The 25,256-nt window shown below is 38.8% G+C and overlaps 1 protein-coding gene across 50 annotated transcripts in view; it reads left to right on the top strand.

Annotated features, from left to right (window-relative positions):
- The window catches only part of trol (terribly reduced optic lobes), a 960,590-nt gene that overhangs the window by 725,872 nt on the left and 209,462 nt on the right, over positions 1–25,256 (top strand). For 49 of the 50 annotated variants that reach the window (XM_070082142.1, XM_070082177.1, XM_070082160.1 and 46 more), the window contains 3 exons: positions 8,458–8,793; positions 11,715–11,842; positions 22,486–22,578. In XM_070082142.1, coding sequence (XP_069938243.1) covers positions 8,458–8,793; positions 11,715–11,842; positions 22,486–22,578 — 557 coding nt within the window. The remainder of the gene's footprint in view (positions 1–8,457; positions 8,794–11,714; positions 11,843–22,485; positions 22,579–25,256) is intronic. The other variant, XM_070082164.1, reaches the window with a different exon arrangement.

Here is a 25,256-nt window from a genome sequence, read left to right as displayed (position 1 = left end):
TTGTGCCTTTTCCTTTATATTACATGGGATGCTAAAAGCTCTCTTAATATACACAGTTATGAGCTTGTAAAAGTAGATAGTGCATGTTTAACTTTTGCATGAATCTTTTTGTAGATGATTTAAAGTATTAATTTCTTAAATTATTTAAAGGATCAAAAGAAAGGAATTTTTGTAGATTACCTTCATAGATTATTGAGAGTATTAAATAAAAGGACTTTCTTGTTTTCCTGAATATACACTTAGTGTCAAAATTATATTATGTATAATATTTATGACACTGTAGTCTAATAATGCAACAAAAGAATACTGGTAATTATATTCTCTATACAGTACCTTTTATTACTTGCATAAAAATACAAGATAGAGAAGGATATTTTCATATTTATTCTAAATCTTTGAGTCTAAAAAAATTATTTGATAATTTGTGTACCAGTAGTTTCTCTCTTGAGGCAAAGAAAAATAAAGTAAAAAAATCTCTTAATCTTGCTTATTTTATAACTCTTGCTAAACCATGGATTCCCTTTCATACCTTGAACATGATATTAGTGAAAAATAGATAAAAATAAAGTTTAGGGATCCTTAAGGAAATTTGCTCATATAGACTACATTTTCATTTTCACATTAATTTCCCACCAAAGCAGGGTGACATTAAATTATAATACTCTGATGCTGAAGCACAGAGAAATGGTGTTTTCTACAGATATATTATCAGTTGTGCTGTATACACTTGATAAAGCTGTAATAAAAATTAATCATGGGATTGCTACCTTTGAAGCTATGACTCTGTATGTAGATGACTTATTCACTTACTGTACCTAAATTTAATTTGTAAATACAGTAGCATAATGTCATCTACAAATCAGCATCAATAAAATTGACAAATTAACCTGAGTGAATGTCTTTTGTGTTGTAACCAAAGCAGTATGGATAACATTTACCTGAAACAAAAGAAATTTTCAACCATGTCTTAATTTTGCATAAATCCTCCATCTAACATGTTGAGGAAACCTGTTTTATTCTTGGCATGATCTTTGATCGTTTTATTTGGATTTCCCACATAAAGGAGCTTAAATGGTTCTGCCTGGAAACTCATTTGCACACAAAATGTGGTGCATCCATACCTCATCCTCTACACTTGTAATAAGTAATTAATCCAGTCTAACAAAAAGTTTTAGCTGCCAAATATATTCACCAACGTCATCATCTTGCCATAGCATCATTAATCTGGTTCATAATCAAGGACAAAGCTTGCTATAGAATTGGTGAGTGATGCCCAACTTGTATCATTGATCATACTAAGTAGTTGTTGTACCTTCCCTCCATTGTTCAAACCCCAATCCAGGCATTGCTACTATTTGGAAAAAGCTGCTTAAATCACCCATAACCCATACTGCATACTGTTTTAAAACAATCTGCAACATCCTTTGCAAGAACTGGTAAGAGTGGAACTCATTGAGGACACAGCAAATTTCCAAGCAAATGTAAACTAAATCTTCCAGGGTGCCACAGAAAATAATAAACAAAATTCACCTACTCTAGTGTGAAAGAATGAGGGATAAAAATTGGAACTGAGTACAAATTCAAATTACTTCACAGAGTGTTAAAAGAATGTATGGGAGCTGGAGGATAACCATACTGGAGGATCTTAAATTAAAAAAAAATGCAATAGTATTACTGTCACAGTTGCAAGGAAAATTTAAGCTATATCTGATATTCAAGGTTCACAGTAGTGTTGTCACAGTTGCAAGGATAATGATATGTTGGATAACAAAAAGCTTTAAAACAAGAGGTGCCAAGCCAATGATGGTACACTTTACATTTTAAGACACTTGTTTTCTCTAGACTGGAATATACTATACTAACAGCCCCATTTAAATTATTTTTTATTAACACATCAGCCATTTCCCACCAAGGCAGGGTGGCCCAATTGAAAATATGCAAAAGAAACTGGTTCCATATTTGCACAGTAAAATTACTTAGGAGAGCAGGAAACATGGCAGATAGTATAAAATACCTTCAGTAAAAACAAGAATGCATTAAGTATATTAAGACAAAATTTAAGTAAAAGTTTAAGGCTGTTCACTACCCTTGCTACAGTTATAATGGAAATTACCAGTAGACCTCAACCAGTGGCTTCAAAGCAACTTTCCTAGCTTTTTCACCACACCACAAACAATTTACATTATAAATTTATTACAACAATGCAGTATTCTACATAATAGTTGTGAATAGAGAAGGGTATAGAGTACAGACCATACCATGAGTGGGGTTAGAACCTGTGATCAGAGAGTCATAAACTCCAGACCATTACATAAGCCACTGGGTCAGCTTCTGGCCCAGTGGCTTATGCGACCGTCTGGAGTTTTATGACTCTGATTGTGGGTTCTAACCCTACCCGTGGTATAGTTTGTTTGTAATCATATCATTACAATTTCATGGGTCATGGTACAGAGTTGTCAAGGTTTAACTTCATGCCACTTATAGAAGGCAGGGTAACATCTAAAGTAGGCACAGGCAAGGAGCTATCATCATCAAATAGCTCCAGTGGAGGTGTACAGGTTGAAGGGCTAGTGGGATGGATGAAGGAGACTGTAACATGGGGCACTGCTTTAACCATTAATGCTTCTGAGCATACACCTTAGAGGTGTATGCTTAGAAGCATACACACTAAGGCTGTTGTTTACTTGGTGCTTGAATTTCAGGAGTTTCTTCAGGCAAGAGTTTATATCCATGACAAATTGGAAAAGCCTCTTAGTTTGTACAAAAAATTCTGCATAATCAGGCTCTTTACATTAAGAAGCACTTCATCCCCTTCTTGATCTACAGCTATAGTAATCTCAGTCAGTTTTTTTTTTTTTTTTTTTTTGACACACCACCAGTTTCCCACCAAGGTAGAGTGACTCGAAATATCCCCAGGCCGCCTTCAGAGTGCAGGCACTGTACTTCCCATCTTCAGGACTCAAGTCTGGCTAACTGGTTTCCCTAATCCCTTCATAGCAAGTCAGGTCATAAAAAATCGCTTACTCCGCTCACTCCTGTTTAATATATTCACACATACTTGCTGGATGTCCAAGCACACAAAAACCTTGTTTACTCTCCTCCCTCCAACCTATCCTTGGATGACCCCTACCCCGCTTTCAGTTACAGATTTATATGCCCTCTGAGTCATATTTTGATTCATAATAAGAATAATAATAATAATATCTTTATTTCTACAAGTACATGTCCAAGGTATAGAGGCCTAGCTGACATCAATGACATACAGGTACCATTCGACTTACGACTGAGTTCGGTTCCGACAAACCAGTCGTGTGGCTAACGCGACGGGCTGGAGTTTTGAGACTCTCTGACCGCGGGTTCAATCCCGGCCGGGGTATGGTTTGTTTGCAATCGTGTCATTACGATTTCGTGAGTCGAGTTAAGTCGAAATGGACGTAAGTCGAACCTTACTACTGAATATCAACATCACATTTTTGTAATGACTTTATTTTATTGTTTTATTTTGGTATTTCATTTTTTACTTTACTTTTTATGCTGTTAGTACTGTATTTTATACTGTAAGGTTTAGGATAAACACTGTGTACAACACAAGCAGTTGTTTATTTCCGAGAAATTTGGCATAGAAAACATGGTCGTATGTCAAGCAGGTCGTAAGTCGGATGGTAGGTGTACTACTATATAGAAAGCCGCTTGTTATGTAGAGCATTTCGGGCAAATTAGGTCAGTTTTGTCCCAGGATGCGACCCACACCAGTCAACTAACACCCAGGTACCCATTTTACTGATTGGGAACATAGACAACTGGCATAAGGAAGCACTCCCAATGTTTCTATCCTTGCTGGGAATCGAATCCGGACCCTCGCTGTGTGAAGCGAGAGCTTTAGCCACCAGGCCACTTCAATAGCCCTTTTTCAGCCCTCTGGATAATACTTTTAGAAACCTCACACCTCCTTCCAGTCTCCAAGCTACAAATTCTCTGCATAATATTTACACCACACATTGCTGTAAGACATGATATCTCCACTGCCTCCAGCCTCCTCCTTACTGCAACATTCACAACCCATGCTTCACACCCATATAAGAGCATTGGTACTACTATACTTTCATATATTTTCCTTTTTGCCTCAATGCGCCATTCACCTTTGTTCCCTCATCAGTTCTACAGCTCATCTTGTCTTAAGTAGAACCATCTGCCAATAAGTCCACTCCCAAATATTTGAACACATCACTTCCTCCATACTCCTTCCCTCCCAGCCAGACTGTCACATTTAATTCTTCATTGGAAGCCAGTAAGTTCCATAAGATCTTCCTCCTCAAGATCTGAGAAACTTCTCGTGTTCCATCTTAGCTTAACAACCTTGCACAGATTTTGGACAATTTTAGGAAGCCCTTGAAGTGAGAGTCTTCCCAAAGGGACTTCTAAGCACCATTTAGAGTAGAAGGCTTTACTTTGTCCCAAGTATATGTATTTACACAGTTAGTGCAGTGCCAGTACAGTGCAGGGGGAGGGGGTAAAGGAGGTTTTGTGTACAAGGGGCTTGGACTTTCAGCAAGTGTGTGTGAGTGTGTTAGATAGGAGCAAATGGTTTTTAGGACTTGACATGTTGTTGGAGGGTAAGCAAGGCAACATTTATGAAGGGATTCTGGGAAACTGGCAGGCTGGACTTGATTCCTGGAGATGGGAAGTACATTGCCAGCACTCTGAAGGAGGGGTGTTAATGTTGCAGTTTTATAACTATAGTGTCAGCATGCATCTGGCAAGACAGTGATGGAGCGAATGATGACGATGAGAGTTTTTCTTTTTCGGGCCACCCTGCCATGGTGGGAAATAGCCAATGTGTTAATAAAAATAATAATAAATATAATGTATATAAAATACAAAATTAATCCCTCAGTATTTGTAAATTATAAAGGCAAAGGAGACAAAAGAGAGTGCAAAAATTATAGGAGGATAAGTCTGTCTAAGGGCAATGTGTGGTGTAAATATTATGCAGAAAATTCGGAGTGAGGAAATTAGGAGAAGGTGTGGAGTTAATAAAAGCATTAGTCAGAGGGCAGAAGAGGGGTTGTTGAGGTGGTTTGGTCATTTAGAGAGAATGGATCAAAGTAGAATGACATGGAGAGCATATAAATCTATAGGGGAAGGAAGGAGGGGTAGGGGTCGTCCTCGAAAGGGTTGGAAAGAGGGGGTAAAGGAGGTTTTGTGGGCAAGGGGCTTGGACTTCCAGCAAGCGTGCATGAGCATGTTAGATAGGAGTGAATGGAGACGAATGATACTTGGGACCTGACGATCTGTTGGAGTGTGAGCAGGGTAATATTTAGTGAAGGGATTCAGGGAAACCGGTTATTTTCATATAGTCGGACTTGAGTCCTGGAAATGGGAAGTACAATGCCTGCACTTTAAAGGAGGGGTTTGGGATATTGGCAGTTTGGAGGGATATGTTGTGTATCTTTATACGTATATGCTTCTAAACTGTTGTATTCTGAGCACCTCTACAAAAGCAGTGATAATGTGTGAGTGTGGTGAAAGTGTTGAATGATGATGAAAGTATTTTCTTTTTGGGGATTTTCTTTCTTTTTTGGGTCACCCTGCCTCGGTGGGAGACGGCCGACTAGTTAAAAAAAAAAAAAAAAAAGTCTGTTGAGTATACCTGGTAAAGTGTATGGTAGAGTTATTATTGAAAGAATTAAGAGTAAGACGGAGAATAGGATAGCAGCTGAACAAGGAGGCTTTAGGAAAGGTAGGAGGTGTGTGGACCAGGTGTTTACAGTGAAACATATAAGTGAACAGTATTTAGATAAGGCTAAAGAGGTTTTTGTGGCATTTATGGATTTGGAAAAGGTGTATGACAGGGTAGATAGGGGGGGCAATGTGGCAGATGTTGCAGGTGTATGGTATAGGAGGCAGGTTACAGAAAGCAGTGAAGTTTTTACGAGGATAGTGAGGCTCAAGTTAGAGAATGTAGGAAAGAGGGAGATTATTTCCCAGTAAAGGTAGGCCTTAGACAAGGATGTGTGATGTCACCGTGGTTGTTTTAATATATTTATAGATGGGGTTGTAAGAGAAGTAAATGCGAGGGTCTTGGCAAGAGGCGTGGAGTTAAAAGATAAAGAATCACACATAAAGTGGGAGTTGTCACAGTTGCTCTTTGCTGATGACACTGTGCTCTTGGGAGATTCTGAAGAGAAGTTGCAGAGGTTGGTGGATGAATTTGGTAGGGTATGTAAAAGAAGAAAATTAAAAGTGAATACAGGAAAGATTAAGGTTATGAGGATAAAAAGATTAGGTGATGAAAGATTGGATATTAAATTGGAGGGAGAGAGTATGGAGGAGGTGAATGTATTCAGATATTTGGGAGTGGACGTGTCAGCGGATGGGTCTATGAAAGATGAGGTGAATCATAGAATTGATGAGGGAAAAAGGGTGAGTGGTGCACTTAGGAGTCTGTGAAGACAAAGAACTTGGTCCTTGGAGGCAAAGAAGGGGATGTATGAGAGTATAGTTTTACCAACGCTCTTATATGGTTGTGAAGCATGGGTGATGAATGTTGCAGTGAGGAGAAGGCTGGAGGCAGTGGAGATGTCATGTCTGAGGGCAATGTGTGGCGTGAATATAATGCAGAGAATTCGTAGTTTGGAAGTTAGGAGGAGGTGCGGGATTGCCAAAACTGTTGTCCAGAGGGCTGAGGAAGGGTTGTTGAGGTGGTTCGGACATGTAGAGAGAATGGAGCGAAACAGAATGACTTCAAGAGTGTATCAGTTTGTAGTGGAAGGAAGGCGAGGTAGGGGTTGGCCTAGGAAAACTTGGAGGGAGGGGGTAAAGGAGGTTTTGTGTGCGAGGGGCTTGGACTTCCAGTGGGCATGCATGAGCTTGTTTGATAGGAGTGAATGGAGACAAATGGTTTTTAATACTTGACGTGCTGTTGGAGTGTGAGCAAAGTAATATTTATGAGGGGATTCAGGGAAACCGGGAGGCCCGACTTGAGTCCTGGAGATGGGAAGTACAGTGCCTGCACTCTGAAGGAGGGGTGTTAATGTTGCAGTTTAAAAACTGTAGTGTAAAGCACCCTTCTGGCAAGACAGTGATGGAGTGAATGATGGTGAAAGTTTTTCTTTTTCGGGCCACCCTGCCTTGGTGGGAATCGGCCAGTGTGCTAATAAGAAAAAAAAATATTTGTAAATTCACCAATCTAAATATTTTTTTGTGTCCAGCTGCTAGTTATCTCCGGTTAGGTTTACTGGTCTGCAACTTGTGTATATATAGTGTTACGGCATTATTTGCAATCTTGGTTTATTGAACTGAATTTTTTCTTTAGTTAATATTTAAAGATAGTTACTTCGTATACTTTGGATTACAGTGTTTAAAAATATTATTATTTTATTATTATTGTTAGTCATTCTTACTTGCAATCTGGATGTGGTAAATCTCTCATGCAGTGTTATGCAACAGCTATTGTGCATGGTATTGGGGCTTATACCAATCATTTATTGTTTTATCAGCCATTATTCTTCATAACATTTTGACACTTATAATGATTATTATAACTATACCTCATTTTTTCACAGATTATGAAAGGTGTGGCAATTGCATGTGCAGTATTTTGTTGTATAATGAAGTTAATGTAGACTTAACAGGAACATTTAAATTTTTGTATTTTATCTTTCATTGTCTGAATGTGATTTCAATTTGTACCAAGCTTTAATATCAGTTTGTATGCAAATTTAACTTTTTCTTACAACAATTAAATGCGATACTTTTTGAAGCTCACTTATACTCATTGCCAAATTACGAATGTTTGAATTTGATCTGACAGCTGTGATACAAGATATAATGCATGCAGTGCCACATCATAAGAGTATGATATAATGCAATGAATTTTCCTAACTAACACATCTATATTAAACCAGCTTTAAGAGCATAAACTTTCATGAATATATAAATGGAATTTTAACTTGCAATTATAAAATTTTACTAAATACAATTTTAGAATTTAAATTTATTATGTTAGAGTAATGATATATTTTTTATTTGGGAAACACCAAACCCATATAGATCATATATCTCCTGAGGAATGGGAAGCAATCAGGTTCACTCCAAAGAAAGGGAGGATAAATCCATTTCTTTGGCTCAAGAACCCCTCATTATTCTGTGAAGGAATAGTTATGAGAATTGAACATTGTAAAGTGGCTCTAGTTCTCAGTCTTACACTCATATATTTCTTATACATCTTTATCATCCTGGTTTATCTTATAAATAGATTTCCACTTATTATCTGACTATTTTAAGTTTATGCTCTTAGAGTAAATATGCTATTGATGGAATGGGGGCACATTAATTAATTTAATTTAGTTTACCTTCTCTTCTAATAGTTGCATTATACACCAGTAACTAAAACAGCATGATTTTCCTGTGCAAAGGCTTGGGCTTCTTGATTGCATGAATGTTGCATGTCTGTAGGTCTGATGCTCGAGCTTAGGCCCATCAAGGTACTCTTCAACCGAAATGCTCGTGAAGTTTATGAAAACTTCACATGCTCATATCACTCATCAGAGCCACTTCGAATCACTTTTACACGTGAACCAACTTTGGTTGAGGATGGTACTCCTGTAGCTCTCATGGACACCCAGGCTCCACATAGTACTGAGGAGTATACCAATGGGGCAAAGCACTTCTCAGTTCTTCGCCTCCTCAATGGCCATAGGACTGTCACTTGCCATGTTTATGATGCAGATAACATGGAAGTGGCCCAGATGGTCTCACAAATTATGTATGTTGGTCATATCCGGAGATCACGTAAGTCAATCATCTGTTATATGTAATTTTCCTCACAGTATAAAAATGTAATTATATATATAGTATCTGATTTTTTTTTTTGATAACATGAAAGAATTTTTGAGGAAAGTTTCCAGGAGTGCAATACATTTAAAATATTGAGTAGGTATCCAACACTTTAGAAGGCAAAGTAAAATATATAAGAAAATCATATTGAGATATAGCTGCTCAAAGTTACATCTTTCATGGCCACTTCCCATAAAGCAGAGGTCGATGAACTATTTTTGGGTATTGCCCCAAAACAAATTTGTGTACAGCAAAATTCCCCATTAGACTTGAAAGTCCACAGAATCCAGAAAATACAAGGAGCATTCAAATTCATTTTCTGTCCTTTGGTTTATTTGCTGCCATCTGAAGGGTAAAAGTGAAGATGATGGAAAACAGATGGATAATATGATTTTACCATATTATATAACTTTAAAATTGTTACTCATAAAGACTGGGTTACAAAAAAAGAAATCACGAAAAATAGAATGGAATGTAAAATTAATAGAAAACTGCCAAACATTTATATTATTATATGAGCACTTTCAGATATCTATAACTGGAGTCATAAATTCTAATAAAAAAATAAAATACTGTATAAATAAATATTACGTTGTACACTCCTAATTGTTGTGACAAATCACGAAACACTAACTTAGTCATCGAAAGTCGTAAACCTACTAACATAAACAATGCACTTTGTTGACTGCAAGCAGAGACAGTTATTGATAATGAGATAGGACACCAGGCCAAAAGTCATGTGCTGGTGGTGTCGACAATGGAATGTGCAGTTGTCATGCTGGCTCCCGAGTCAATGCTAACACTTGGGGTGTTGCCAGCAGCTGGAATCCTTACCCATTTTACACTATTGCCAACTTAAGAAATGATCTCTACAAATTAGATTTTTAATATTATTAAGAAACTATAAATTATTTGTTTGAAAAATATAACTTTCCATAATTTGCCTCAATTTTAAATAATAAATTTCTGTGCAATTTTATTTATATTTTATTGAGCCTTCATTATCCTCAAAATTCTTATTTTTACCCCACTTGGAGTAATTTACCCTGGTTCCCTGACCTCTGCCGTAAAGGGGAGATCTTATAGTTTAGATTTGTATTAATCATCATTTAATCTAGCAAATTATAAATGATTAATATTTTTTCTGTTTGATAATCTTCATTTTTCTTTTCTGCTAATGTAATTTCTGTGCTATATTGACCCTTTTTTATTACTATTCTGGAATGGCATTCTTATTCCAAATTAATCATGCTCTTCTCATTTTGTCAAAATAATTGTTTTGTTACTTAATATTGTTTGTTTACAAAAGTCAGTGCAGTATGAAAAGTAGCATTACATGAAGCAAAGAATATATGGGAAAGATAAGGTTACTTTCTCAAAATATTATTTCTATATTGATAATATAACAGGCAGCAGCTGGTGGAAAACTTGCTTGTACATCTTCTCTCCTTTTATTAGATAACTAAATAAACACTGCTTTGAGTTTCCCAACGAAATGTAGGGTCCTCCTCCCTTCTTTTTCTTCTTTTTCCTCATTTTCCTTGCTCTTTCTTGCTATTACTTACTCTTGTTCCTCTTTCATCCTTCCTTTCTGCTCCCCCTTTCTTCCTCCTCCCCCTACTCCTTCCTTTTCTCTTCCCCTTTTTCCTCTGTCTTTTCTCCTCCTACTCTTCTTCCCCTTCTCTTTCCTCTTGCTCTTATTTCTGCACCGACATCGTCCTGCTCCTCCTTCCTCCTGCTCTTCTCTTCCTTTGTTTTCCTTGTTAGTTAATAATACTTATGAATAAATTTAACCCTCTGACTGTTTTTGTTGTATGTATATGTCTTATGAGCCAGTATTTTTAATGTATTAGTACGCCAAAATTCTAGCGGCTTCAAATCAAGTGGGAGAAAGCTGGTAGGCCTACATGTGAGAGAATGGGTCTGTGTGGTCAGTGTGCGCAGTATAAAAAAATCCTGCAGCATACAGTGCATAATGAGAAAAAAAAAAACTCCGACTATGTTTTGGGATTAAAATGTCGAATTTGAGGTGTATTTTTGTATAGTATTTATGATTATATTCTCATTTTCTTGGTCTCATTTGATAGAATGGAAGACATATTACAGAAATGGAGATGATTTTGATTGGTTTCACGATGAAAAGGACCTTGAAATTGAGCTCAAAGTAGCAGAAATTTTTTATTTTTGCCGATGTTCAAGTGTAAACAAATGACGTCACCTTCCAATGTGTCCAGCTGGCCAGTCTAATACGCAGTCATGAATGGGCTGATATTATTTATACAATTATTACAATAATGCAGTAGTCTGCATAACAGTAAATCTTCTATTTCTTTGTGAGAATAAAAATTCAAAATAGAAAGCAAGAGTAATATGAGAGGGGCCTGGAGACATGACTAATGAACAGAGAAAATGTTATTTTAGTGCCAGGAATATCTGCATTGTTTATTCTGGACTCTATTTTGAAATTGGCATCTTTTTTAATTTGCATGCAATTGGCAAAATTGCCAATTTCTGATTGCTTTATTGGGTAGTTGTAATCGGTAAATGGGTGGTTTCTTGTACTCAATCGATAGAACAAATGGAACAATGGAATTGGCCAAAAATAGGGCTCAAATTGGGTGAAATCGCTGATGCATATATATTGCCGAGATTGCTAACTTCGTGAGAGTGTAATTCCATAAGGTTTCCATCAGATTTCGCACTTTTGGTGTCATTACTATCGGGAAAAAGATTCTCTGTCATTTCATATGAAAAATTATTTTTGTTTTTTTTTTGAATATTTTGCAACACAGACACACTTCAGGATTTGGGGTCATAACAGTCAAAGGGTTAATAATGATGCAGAGTATAATAGATCGTTTTGTGTTGTTATTTAGAGCCACCAACAGTAGGAAGTAGTGAGCCGACCATCAGTGTGACCATCTCCGAGCCCAGGCTCCAGATTGCTGCCCTGGGTTCAACTGTGCAGTTCCACTGTTCAGCGCGATCTCTCACAGGACAGCAGGTTAGTTTTCTCAAAGAGTCAAGTATGGTATAGTGTAAAAATTATGATTATTCATTTTTTAAATATGTCGTAGATCATCAGTTTTTTGGTGACTTACTATTTGGTCTTCAACATTATGTGGTAGTCTTTCTTATAGAGAGCAGCCTAACACACAGTGTGGAAATGGAGCGTGCAGACAATAGGAACTATTAAAATGCTATTGTGTTTATCTCTTTATTTGAAAATTTAGCTCATTCAACCCATATGGCACCAGACAATTGATAATCTGTATACTGCATTATACTAAATGTTTTAATTCAGAGGCATTATATATATTGGTTAATAACATAAAAGGGCTAGAATACCACATATACTGATGAACATTTACATAATATAACAATTGACCTATGAGACCTATTACCAGGGGGAAAGGTAGATGTTATCAGTTTAAGAGAGAATGTGTGTGTACTCACCTAATTGTGATTGCAGGGGTCAGTTTACAGCTCCTGGCCCTGCCTCTTCACACTGGTATGTGTGTGTGTACTCACTACTCACCTATTTGTGGTTGTAGGGGTTGAGTCATAGCTCCTGGCCCCACCTCTTCACTGATTGCTACTAGGTCCTCTCCCTGCTCCATGAACTTTATCAAACTTAGTCTTAAAATTATGTATGGTTCCTGCCTCCACTATGTAACTTTCTAGGCTGTTACACTTCATGACAACTCTATGACTGAACAAATACTTCCTAACATCCCTTTGACTCATCGGAGTCTTCAACTTCCAATTGTGACCCCTTGTTTCTGTGTCTCATCTCTGGAACATCCTGTGTTTGTCCACCTTGTCAATTCCCTGCAGTATTTTATATGTTGTTATCATGTCTCCCCTAACCCTCCTGTCCTCCAGTGTCATCAGGCCAATTTTCCTTAACCTTTCTTCATAGGACAATCCCCTTAGCTCTGGGACTAGTCTTGTTGCAAACCTTTGCACTTTCGCTAATTTCTTTACGTGCTTGACCAGGTGTGGGTTCCGAACTGGTTCTGCATACTCTAATATGAGCCTAACGTACATGGTGTACAGAATCTTGAACACTTCCTTATTGAAGTATTGGAACACTATTCTTAGGCTTGCCAGGTGCCCATATGCTGCAGCAGTTATCTGGTTGATGTGCGCCTCAGGAGATATGCTCGGTATTATACTCACCCCAAGTTCTTTTTCCTTGAGTGAGGTTTACAGTCTTGGCCACCTAGACTATACTCTTGTCTCTGTTCTTCTTTGCCCTTCCTCGATCTTCATGACTTTGCATTTGGCGGGGTTAAATTCAAGGAGCCAGTTGCTGGACCAGGATTGTAGCCTGTCCATGTTTGTGTGTGTGTGTTCGTGTGTGTGTGTGTTTGTATGTGTGTGTTCATGTGTACTCACCTAGTTGTACTCACCTAGTTGAGGTTGCGGGGGTCGAGTCCGAGCTCCTGGCCCCGCCTCTTCACTGATCGCTACTAGGTCACTCTCCCTGAGCCGTGAGCTTTATCATACCTCTGCTTAAAGCTATGTATGGATCCTGCCTCCACTATGTGTGTGTGTGTGTGTGTGTACTCACCTAATTGTGGTTGCAGGGGTCGAGACTCAGCTCCTGGCCCCGCCTCTTCACTGATCACTACTAGGTCCTCTCTCTCTCTGCTTCCTGAGCTTTGTCATACCTCGTCTTAAAGCTGTGTATGGTTCCTGCCTCCACTACATCACTTGCTAGGCTATTCCACTTCCTGACGACTCTATGATTGTGTGTGTGTGTGTGCTTGTGTTTGTTAACGCTTTGACTGTTTTGGTCGTATATATATGTCTTACGAGCCACCGTTTTTGACGTATGTATACTCATAAATTCTAGCGGCTTCAAATCAAGCAGGAGAAAGCTGGCAAGCCCACATGTGAGGGAATGGATCTATGCGGTCAGTGTGTACCATATAAAAAAAATCCTGCAGCACGCAGTGCATAATGAGAAAAAAAAAACTACAACCGCTTTTTTTAATTAAAATGCCAACTTTGTGGTCTATTTTCGTATAGTATTTATGGCTGTATTCTCGTTTTCTTGGTCTCATTTGATAGAATGAAAAACATGTTATAGAAATAGAGGTGATTTTGATTGGTTTTACTATGAAAAGAACCTTGAAATGGAGCTCAAAGTAATGGAAATGTTTGATTTTTGCCGATGTTCAAAAGTAAACAAATGATGTCATTTTCCAATAAATATCTAAGTAGCCATTCTAATATGCAGTCATGAATGAGTTGACATTATTTATACAATTATTACAATATTGCAGTAGTCTGCATAACAGTAAATCTTCTATTTTTTGTTTGAATAAAAATTCAAAATAGAAAGCAAGAGTAATATCAGAGGGGCCTGGAGATGTGACTGATGAACAAAGAAAATGTTATTTTAGAGCCAGGAATGTCTCCATTGTTCATTCTGGACCCTATTTTGAAATTGTCATATTTTTTAATTTTCGTAAAATTGGCCAAATTGCAAATTCTGACCACGTTATTGGGTAGTTGGAATCGGTAAATGGGCAGTTTCTTGTTCTCAATCGATAGAAAAAATGGAATTCTAAAGAAATGGCTATGAGTTTGGTCAACTGGAACAATGGAATTAGCCGAAAATAGGGCTCAAAGTGGGCAAAGTCACCGATTCGTAAATATTGCCGAGGTCGCTAACTGCGCAAGAGCGTAATTCCACCAGTTTTCCATCAAATTTTGTTCTTTTGGTGTCATTACAATCGGGAAATGATTCTCTATCATTACATAAGAATTTTTTTTTTTTTTTGGGGGGGAGGAATTTTGCGACACCAGGAGACACCTCAGGATTTGGGGTTGCAACAGTCAAGGGGTTAAGAGTAAATGCCAGCTAGTTAAAGTATACTGTTAATGCCTTTATTTAGTGTTTTTGCAGTATATCTGTAAATTATGTGTACATTACTATATAGGTAGTAGGTTGGTAGACAGCAACCACCCAGGGAAGTACTACCGTCCTGCCAGATGACTGTGAAACAGAAACCTGTAACTGTTTTGCATGATGGTAGGATTGCTGGTGTCTTTTTCTGTCTCATAAACATGCTAGATAACAGGGATATCTTGCTACTCCAACTTACACTTTGGTCACACTTAACAGACATGCACATTTTTTTTTTTTTTTTTTTTTTTTTTTTTCAACAAGTCGGCCGTCTCCCACCGAGGCAGGGTGACCCAAAAAAAGAAAGAAAATCCCCAAAAAGAAAAATACTTTCATCATCATTCAACACTTTCACCACACTCGCACATTATCACTGTTTTTGCAGAGGTGCTCAGAAATACAACAGTCTAGAAGCATACACATATAAAGATACACAACATATCCCTCCAAACTGCCAATATCCCAAACCCCTCCTTTAAAGTGCAGGCATTGTACTTCCCATTTCCAGGACTCAAGTCCGACTATATGAAAACAACCGGTTTCCCTGAATCCCTTCACTAAATATTACCCTGCTCACACTCCAACAGATCGTCAGGTCCCAAGTACCATTTGACTCCATTCACTCCTATCTAACACGCTCACGCACGCTTGCTGGAAGTCCAAGCCCCTTGCCCACAAAACCTCCTTTACCCCCTCTCTCCAACCCTTTCGAGGACGACCCCTACCCCGCCTTCCTTCCCCTATAGATTTATATGCTTTCCATGTCATTCTACTTTGATCCATTCTCTCTAAATGACCAAACCACCTCAACAACCCCTCTTCTGCCCTCTGACTAATACTTTTATTAACTCCACACCTTCTCCTAATTTCCACACTCCGAATTTTCTGCATAACATTTACACCACACATTGCCCTTAAACAGGACATCTCCACTGCCTCCAACCGTCTCCTCGCTACTGCATTTACCACCCAAGCTTCACACCCATATAAGAGTGTTGGCACTACTATACTTTCATACATTCCCTTCTTTGCCTCCATAGATAACGTTTTTTGACTCCACATATACCTCAACGCACCACTCACCTTTTTTCCCTCATCAATTCTATGATTAACCTCATCCTTCATAAATCCATCCGCCGACACGTCAACTCCCAAGTATCTGAAAACATTCACTTCTTCCATACTCCTCCTCCCCAATTTGATATCCAATTTTTCTTTATCTAAATCATTTGACACCCTCATCACCTTACTCTTTTCTATGTTCACTTTCAACTTTCTACCTTTACACACATTCCCAAACTCATCCACTAACCTTTGCAATTTTTCTTTAGAATCTCCCATAAGCACAGTATCATCAGCAAAAAGTAACTGTGTCAATTCCCATTTTGAATTTGATTCCCCAAAATTTAATCCCACCCCTCTCCCGGACACCCTAGCATTTACTTCCTTTACAACCCCATCTATAAATATATTAAACAACCATGGTGACATTACACATCCCTGTCTAAGACCTACTTTTACCGGGAAGTAGTCTCCCTCTCTTCTACACACCCTAACCTGAGCCTCACTATCCTCATAAAAACTCTTTACAGCATTTAATAACTTACCACCTATTCCATATACTTGCAACATCTGCCACATTGCTCCTCTATCCACTCTATCATATGCCTTTTCTAAATCCATAAATGCAATAAAAACTTCCCTACCTTTATCTAAATACTGTTCACATATATGCTTCAATGTAAACACTTGATCTACACATCCCCTACCCACTCTGAAACCTCCTTGCTCATCCGCAATCCTACATTCTGTCTTACCTCTAATTCTTTCAATTATAACCCTACCGTACACTTTTCCTGGTATACTCAATAAGCTTATTCCTCTATAATTTTTACAGTCTCTTTTGTCCCCTTTCCCTTTATATAAAGGGACTATACATGCTCTCCGCCAATCCCTAGGTACCTTCCCCTCTTTCATACATTTATTAAACAAAAGTACCAACCACTCCAACACTATATCCCCCCCTGCTTTTAACATTTCTGTCATGATCCCATCAGTTACAGCTGCTTTACCCCCTTTCATTTTACGTAATGCCTCACGTACCTCCCCCACACTTACATTCTGCTCTTCTTCACTCCTAAAAGATGGTATACCTCCCTGACCAGTGCATGAAATTACTGCCTCTGTTTCTTCCTTAACATTTAAAAGTTCCTCAAAATATTCTCGCCATCTACCCAATACCTCCATCTCCCCATCTACTAACTCCCCTACTCTGTTTTTAACTGACAAATCCATATTTTCCCTAGGCTTTCTTAACTTGTTTAACTCACTCCAAAATTTTTTCTTATTTTCATTAAAATTTCTTGACAGTGCCTCTCCCACTCTATCATCTGCTCTCCTTTTGCACTCTCTCACCACTCTCTTTACCTTTCTTTTACTCTCCATATAGTCTGCTCTTCTTATAACACTTCTGCTTTGTAAAAACCTCTCATAAGCTACCTTTTTCTCTTTTATCACACCCTTTACTTCATCATTCCACCAATCACTCCTCTTTCCTCCTGCCCCCACCCTCCTATAACCACAAACTTCTGCCCCACATTCTAATACTGCATTTTAAAACTATTCCAACCCTCTTCAACCCCCCCACTACTCATCTTTGCACTAGCCCACCTTTCTGCCAATAGTCGCTTATATCTCACCCGAACTTCCTCCTCCCTTAGTTTATACACTTTCACCTCCCTCTTACTTGTTGTTGCCACCTTCCTCTTTTCCCATCTACCTCTTACTCTAACTGTAGCTACAAGTAAATAATGATCCGATATATCAGTTGCCCCTCTATAAACATGTACATCCTGGAGCCTACCCATCAACCTTTTATCCACCAATACATAATCTAATAAACTACTTTCATTACGTGCTACATCATACCTTGTATATTTATTTATCCTCTTTTTCATAAAATATGTATTACTTATTACCAAATTTCTTTCTACACATAGCTCAATTAAAGGCTCCCCATTTACATTTACCCCTTGCACCCCAAATTTACCTACTACTCCCTCCATAACATTTTTACCCACTTTAGCATTGAAATCCCCAACCACCATTACTCTCACACTTGATTCAAAACTCCCCACGCATTCACTCAACATTTCCCAAAATCTCTCTCTCTCCTCTACACTTCTCTCTTCTCCAGGTGCATACACGCTTATTATAACCCACTTTTCACATCCAATCTTTATTTTACTCCACATAATCCTTGAATTAATACATTTATAGTCCCTCTTTTCGTGCCATAGCTTATCCTTCAACATTATTGCTACTCCTTCTTTAGCTCTAACTCTATTTGAAACCCCTGACCTAATCCCATTTATTCCTCTCCACTGAAACTCTCCCACCCCCTTCAGCTTTGTTTCACTTAAAGAAAGGACATCCAGCTTCTTCTCATTCATAACATCCACAATCATCTCTTTCTTATCATCTGCACAACATCCACGCACATTCAGACTTCCCACTTTGACAATTTTCTTCTTCTTATTCTTTTTAGTAATCTTTACAGGAAAAGGGGTTACTAGCCCATTGTTCCCGGCATTTTAGTTGACTTTTACAACACGCATGGCTTACGGAGGAAAGATTCTTATTCCACTTCCCCATGGATATAAAAGGAAAATTAATAAGACCAAGAACTATTAAGATACAAATCAAAGAAAACTCAGATGAGTGTGTATAAATAAATGTGTACATGTATGTCTAGTGTGACCTAAGTGTAAGTAGAAGTAGCAAGACATGCCTGTAATCTTGCATATTTATGAGACAGACAAAAGACATCAGCAATCCTACCATCATGTAAAACAATCACAGGCTTTCGTTTTACACTCACTTGGCATGACGGTAGTACCTCCCTGGGTGGTTGCTGTCTACCAACCTACTACCTGCACATGCATATATATATATACATACATCTAGGTTTTTCTCCTTTTTCTACATAGCTCTTGTTCTTCTTTATTTCTTCTATTGTCCATGGGGAAGTGGAAAAGAATCTTTCCTCCGTAAGCCATGCGTGTCGTATGAGGCGACTAAAATGCCGGGAGCAATGGGCTAGTAACCCCTTCTCCTGTAGACATTTACTAAAAAAGAGAAGAAGAAAAACTTTATAAAACTGGGATGCTTGAATGTGCGTGTATGTAGTGCAGATGACAAGAAATAGATGATTGCTGATGTTATGAATGAAAAGAAGTTGGATGTCCTGGCCCTAAGCGAAACAAAGCTGAAGGGGGTAGGGGAGTTTCGGTGGGGGGAAATAAATGGGATTAAATCTGGAGTATCTGAGAGAGTTAGAGCAAAGGAAGGGGTAGCAGTAATGTTGAATGATCAGTTATGGAAGGAGAAAAGAGAATATGAATGTGTAAATGCAAGAATTATATGGATTAAAGTAAAGGTTGGATGCGAGAAGTGGGTCATAATAAGCGTGTATGCACCTGGAGAAGAGAGGAATGCAGAGGAGAGAGAGAGATTTTGGGAGATGTTAAGTGAATGTATAGGAGCCTTTGAACCAAGTGAGAGAGTAATTGTGGTAGGGGACCTGAATGCTAAAGTAGGAGAAACTTTTAGAGAGGGTGTGGTAGGTAAGTTTGGGGTGCCAGGTGTAAATGATAATGGGAGCCCTTTGATTGAACTTTGTATAGAAAGGGGTTTAGTTATAGGTAATACATATTTTAAGAAAAAGAGGATAAATAAGTATACAAGATATGATGTAGGGCGAAATGACAGTAGTTTGTTGGATTATGTATTGGTAGATAAAAGACTGTTGAGTAGACTTCAGGATGTACATGTTTATAGAGGGGCCACAGATATATCAGATCACTTTCTAGTTGTAGCTACACTGAGAGTAAAAGGTAGATGGGATACAAGGAGAATAGAAGCATCAGGGAAGAGAGAGGTGAAGGTTTATAAACTAAAAGAGGAGGCAGTTAGGGAAAGATATAAACAGCTATTGGAGGATAGATGGGCTAATGAGAGCATAGGCAATGGGGTCGAAGAGGTATGGGGTAGGTTTAAAAATGTAGTGTTAGAGTGTTCAGCAGAAGTTTGTGGTTACAGGAAAGTGGGTGCGGGAGGGAAGAGGAGCAATTGGTGGAATGATGATGTAAAGAGAGTAGTAAGGGAGAAAAAGTTAGCATATGAGAAGTTTTTACAAAGTAGAAGTGATGCAAGGAGGGAAGAGTATATGGAGAAAAAGAGAGACGTTAAGAGAGTGGTGAAGCAATGTAAAAAGAGAGCAAATGAGAGAGTGGGTGAGATGTTATCAACAAATTTTGTTGAAAATAAGAAAAAGTTTTGGAGTGAGATTAACAAGTTAAGGAAGCCTAGAGAACAAATGGATTTGTCATTTAAAAATAGGAGAGGAGAGTTATTAAATGGAGAGTTAGAGGTATTGGGAAGATGGAGGGAATATTTTGAGGAATTGTTAAATGTTGATGAAGATAGGGAAGCTGTGATTTCGTGTATAGGGCAAGGAGGAATAACATCTTGTAGGAGTGAGGAAGAGCCAGTTGTGAGTGTGGGGGAAGTTCGTGAGGCAGTAGGTAAAATGAAAGGGGGTAAGGCAGCCGGGATTGATGGGATAAAGATAGAAATGTTAAAAGCAGGTGGGGATATAGTTTTGGAGTGGTTGGTGCAATTATTTAATAAATGTATGGAAGAGGGTAAGGTACCTAGGGATTGGCAGAGAGCATGCATAGTTCCTTTGTATAAAGGCAAAGGGGACAAAAGAGAGTGCAAAAATTATAGGGGGATAAGTCTGTTGAGTATACCTGGTAAAGTGTATGGTAGAGTTATTATTGAAAGAATTAAAAGTAAGACTGAGAATAGGATAGCAGATGAACAAGGAGGCTTTAGGGAAGGTAGGGGGTGTGTGGACCAGGTGTTTACAGTGAAACATATAAGTGAACAGTATTTAGATAAGGCTAAAGAGGTCTTTGTGGCATTTATGGATTTGGAAAAGGCATATGACAGGGTGGATAGGGGGGCAATGTGGCAGATGTTGCAGGTGTATGGTGTAGGAGGTAGGTTACTGAAAGCAGTGAAGAGTTTTTACGAGGATAGTGAGGCTCAAGTTAGAGTACATAGGAAAGAGGGAAATTATTTCCCAGTAAAAGTAGGTCTTAGACAAGGATGTGTGATGTCACCGTGGTTGTTTAATATATTTATAGATGGGGTTGTAAGAGAAGTAAATGCGAGGGTCTTGACAAGAGGCGTGGAGTTAAAAGATAAAGAATCACACATAAAGTGGGAGTTGTCACAGTTGCTCTTTGCTGATGACACTGTGCTCTTGGGAGATTCTGAAGAGAAGTTGCAGAGATTGGTGGATGAATTTGGTAGGGTGTGCAAAAGAAGAAAATTAAAAGTGAATACAGGAAAGAGTAAGGTTATGAGGATAACAAAAATATTAGGTGATGAAAGATTGGATATCAGATTGGAGGGAGAGAGTATGGAGGAGGTGAATGTATTCAGATATTTGGGAGTGTACGTGTCACTGGATGGGTCTATGAAGGATGAGGTGAATCATAGAATTGATGAGGGGAAAAGGGTGAGTGGTGCACTTAGGAGTCTGTGGAGACAAAGAACTTTGTCCTTGGAGGCAAAGAGGGGAATGTATGAGAGTATAGTTTTACCAACGCTCTTATATGGGTGTGAAGCATGGGTGATGAATGTTGCAGCGAGGAGAAGGCTGGAGGCAGTGGAGATGTCATGTCTGAGGGCAAAATGTGGTGTGAATATGATGCAGAGAATTCGTAGTTTGGAAGTTAGGAGGAGGTGCAGGATTACCAAAACTGTTGTCCAGAGGGCTGAGGAAGGGTTGTTGAGGTGGTTCGGACATGTAGAGAGAATGGAGCGAAACAGAATGACTTCAAGAGTGTATCAGTCTGTAGTGGAAGGAAGGCGGGGTAGGGGTCGGCCTAGGAAAGGAGGGAGGGGGTAAAGGAGGTTTTGTGTGCGAGGGGCTTGGACTTCCAGCAGGCGTGCGTGAGCGTGTTTGATAGGAGTGAATGGAGACGAATGGTTTTTAATACTTGACGTGCTGTTGGAGTGTGAGCAAAGTAACATTTATGAAGGGGTTCAGGGAAACCGGCAGGCCGGACTTGAGTCCTGGAGATGGGAAGTACAGTGCCTGCACTCTGAAGGAGGGGTGTTAATGTTGCAGTTTAAAAACTGTAGTGTAAAGCACCCTTCTGGCAAGACAGTGATGGAGTGAATGATGGTGAAAGTTTTTCTTTTTTGGGCCACCCTGCCTTGGTGGGAATCGGCCAGTGTGATAATAAAAAAATAAAAAAATTACTATATTAGGTATACAGTAGAGTACTTTAGTGCACATTTTTACTATTCTTTAACTTCACTTTGATATAATGGACTATCCCTGTTAGCCCGTTATATTGCAGGTTTACTGTATATATAGAATAAAGTGTATATAAATTGGTTCCTTAGAATATTAATGGAGGCTTTCAGTTTGATTTTCTCCCAAAAATGTTTATGTGGCCCTTAAGATATTGGACTGAAACAAATGATCTCATAGTTGAGTAGGTATTCCTGGCCCCCAAACACTCCTGCCATCTATCACATTATAACTCAAGAAAGACTAATTCAGGTAGGTTATGAAAATATATATGTCTGAAAAATACTGACTCATAAAATATAAAATTTGATTCTACTTTTCCTGTTCTTTACAGAATCGTGTGTCTGTCACTTGGAGTAAGGCTGGTGGTGAGTTGCCATATGGAAGAGCATCAGACAACAGACAAGGCCTTCTTATCATCACTCAGGTAATATAACATATGTATTTGTATATTTATATGAAGCTTATAAATTTAGTTTATAAATTTTTGCTTTCATGTAATGTGCAGATAGTGTAGTATTCTCTATCATAAATGCTTAGCCTGTCTGGTACTACTTAACAGTGAGAACAGTAAGTGTCAGGGGCACAAGACTGTTCAGCTGCCTCCCAGCATACATAAGGGGGATTACTAATAGACCCCTAACTGTCTTCAAGAGGGAGCTGGACAGGCACCTAAAGTCAGTACCTGACCTGTCCAACTGGGCTTTGGTTCGTATGTTGGTTTGCATGAGGCTGGTAGTAACAGCCTGGCTGATCAGGCCATGATTCACTGGTAATAGACTGGGCTGAAGAGGCATTGACCCCCAGAGTACCATCTAGGTATATTGTAGAATGAAAATGTAAATGCTCATGGCTCAAGCAGTAGTTCCTCTGGCTTGGTTATGAAAGAACCTTTGTTAGTTCCCAGCCTAGTTAATTAGACCCTGATCCACCATGAGGTCTGATCTTAAGACCTGACAACGGGGGCATTGACCCCCAAAATCCTCTCCAGGTTTACTCCAGGTATACACGTGGAAACGTTCAGTATGTTTCCTTACACCTGTTTCCTCTGTTCACTTAGCATAAGTAGGTACAATGGACCCTCAAACAACGCTGGCATCGTCTTAACGATAAAATCCCCTAATGGTGCGTTTCTGCATAAAAATATTGGCTCGACCAACGGTGAAAAATTTGGGTAACAACATTCGTCCCAAATGCATCAGCCTGTCCGTCCAACCTGAGTGCCTCAGCTGCCCAGCCTTCAGCTAGTGTGCCATTGTTTACAAGCCAGGGTGGACAGTTCCACGCATATATGCAATACATTTTGTATTATTCCATTGTTTTTAGTGCGTGTAACTGCTAAATAAGCCACCATGGGCCCAAAGAAAGCTTCTAGTGCCAACCCTGTGGTAAAAAGGATGAGAAATACTATCGAAATGCTATTGTACCACAGTCAGCTGCTGCTGCACCACCGTCAGTGGCTGCTGTACCACGGTCAGCTGCTGCTGCACCACCATCAGCTGTTGCTGTACCATGGTCAGCTGCTGCTGCACCACCATCAGCTGTTGCTGTACCACTGTCAGCTGCTGCTGTACCACAGTCAGCTGCTGCTGTACCATGGTCAGCTGCTGTTGCACCACCATCAGCTGTTGCTGCACCACCATCAGCTGTTGCTGCACCACCATCAGCTGCTGCTGTACCACGGTCAGCTGCTGCTGCACCACCGTCAGCTGTACTACTCGAAGAAGTGGAGAGACTGTTGTTGGTGTGGCTTAAGGAAAAACAATTACCGAGAAACAATTAACCCCAGAGGGTTAGCCACCCAGGATAACCCAAGAAAGTCAGTGCATCATCGAGGACTGTCTTACTTATTTCCATTGGGGTCCTTAATCTTGTTCCCCAGGATGCGACCCACACCAGCCGACTAACACCCAGGTGAACAGGAAAAAATGCCTGAAACTAGTGCTCATATTGGTGAATTTAAGGCCAATGGCATACACAGTGCGATAATGCATGGTGAAGCTGAAAAATTCCAACCCCAACAAGTGTTCAATTGTGACAAAACAGGCCTGTTCTGGAAGAAAATGCCAAACAGGACCTACATTACTCATTACTCAGGAGGAAAAGGCACTCCCAGGACACAAGCCTATGAAAGACAGGCTAACTCTCATGTTTTGTTGTAATGCTAGTGGGGATTGCAAAGTGAAGCCTTTACTTATGTATCACTCTGAAAATCCCAGTGTGTTCAAGAAAAACAGTGTCTCATCACTCATCAGTACTCTTCAATAAAGGTAAGTGTCATTTTAGTATTTATTTATGTATTTATTCTGCATGCCTCATTGTTTTCTGTGTAGGGAAATGTATATTTCATGTAAAAAAAAAATTTTTATTCTTTTTAATACTTTTGGCTGTCTGGAACGGATTAATTGGATTTCCATTATTTCTTATGTTGAAAATTAATTCGGCTAACGATAAAATCGGTTAAGGACAAGCTCTCTGGAACTGATTAAAATCATGACCCAAGGGTCCACTGTACATTGCTAGGTGAGGAGAGGCTGTAATGATGTACCATAATAAAAATTTATTAACAGACTATACGTATGTTATTATGCCTTTTATGAATCATGGTAAAAATTACAATTTAGTCTTGATATTGACTGAAATGCCCATAATATACATAGCATTTCAGTCATAAATAAAGCTAACAGACATGTATATGAGCTTGAAGAATAATGATAGAAATTTAATAATACATCACTACCAATAATAATAATGATAATGCTAGTTATTATTTAGTATTTGGTACCAAACTAAGCTTAAAATAATATAGAGTTGATATTGCAAACCTTCAGTAATAAAGATTATAAATAATATAGAGGAAAGTAAAATATTATGTTGACTTAAGTTTCAAAACTAGAACACATGTAAATCTTTCTTTTCTTTCAACACACCGGCCGTATCCCACCGAGGCGGGGCGGCCCAAAAGGAAAAAACGAAAGTTTCTCCTTTCAAATTTAGTAATATATACAGGAGAAGGGGTTACTAGCCCCTTGCTCCCGGCATTTTAGTTGCCTCTTACAACACGCATGGCTTACGGAGGAAGAATTCTGTTCCACTTTTCCATGG

This window comes from Cherax quadricarinatus, chromosome 7, assembly GCF_038502225.1.
Source record: "Cherax quadricarinatus isolate ZL_2023a chromosome 7, ASM3850222v1, whole genome shotgun sequence".
Taxonomy (NCBI): Eukaryota; Metazoa; Arthropoda; class Malacostraca; order Decapoda; family Parastacidae; genus Cherax; species Cherax quadricarinatus.
Note: the sequence above shows the minus strand (reverse complement) of the source record. Positions and strands in the feature narration are given on the sequence as shown.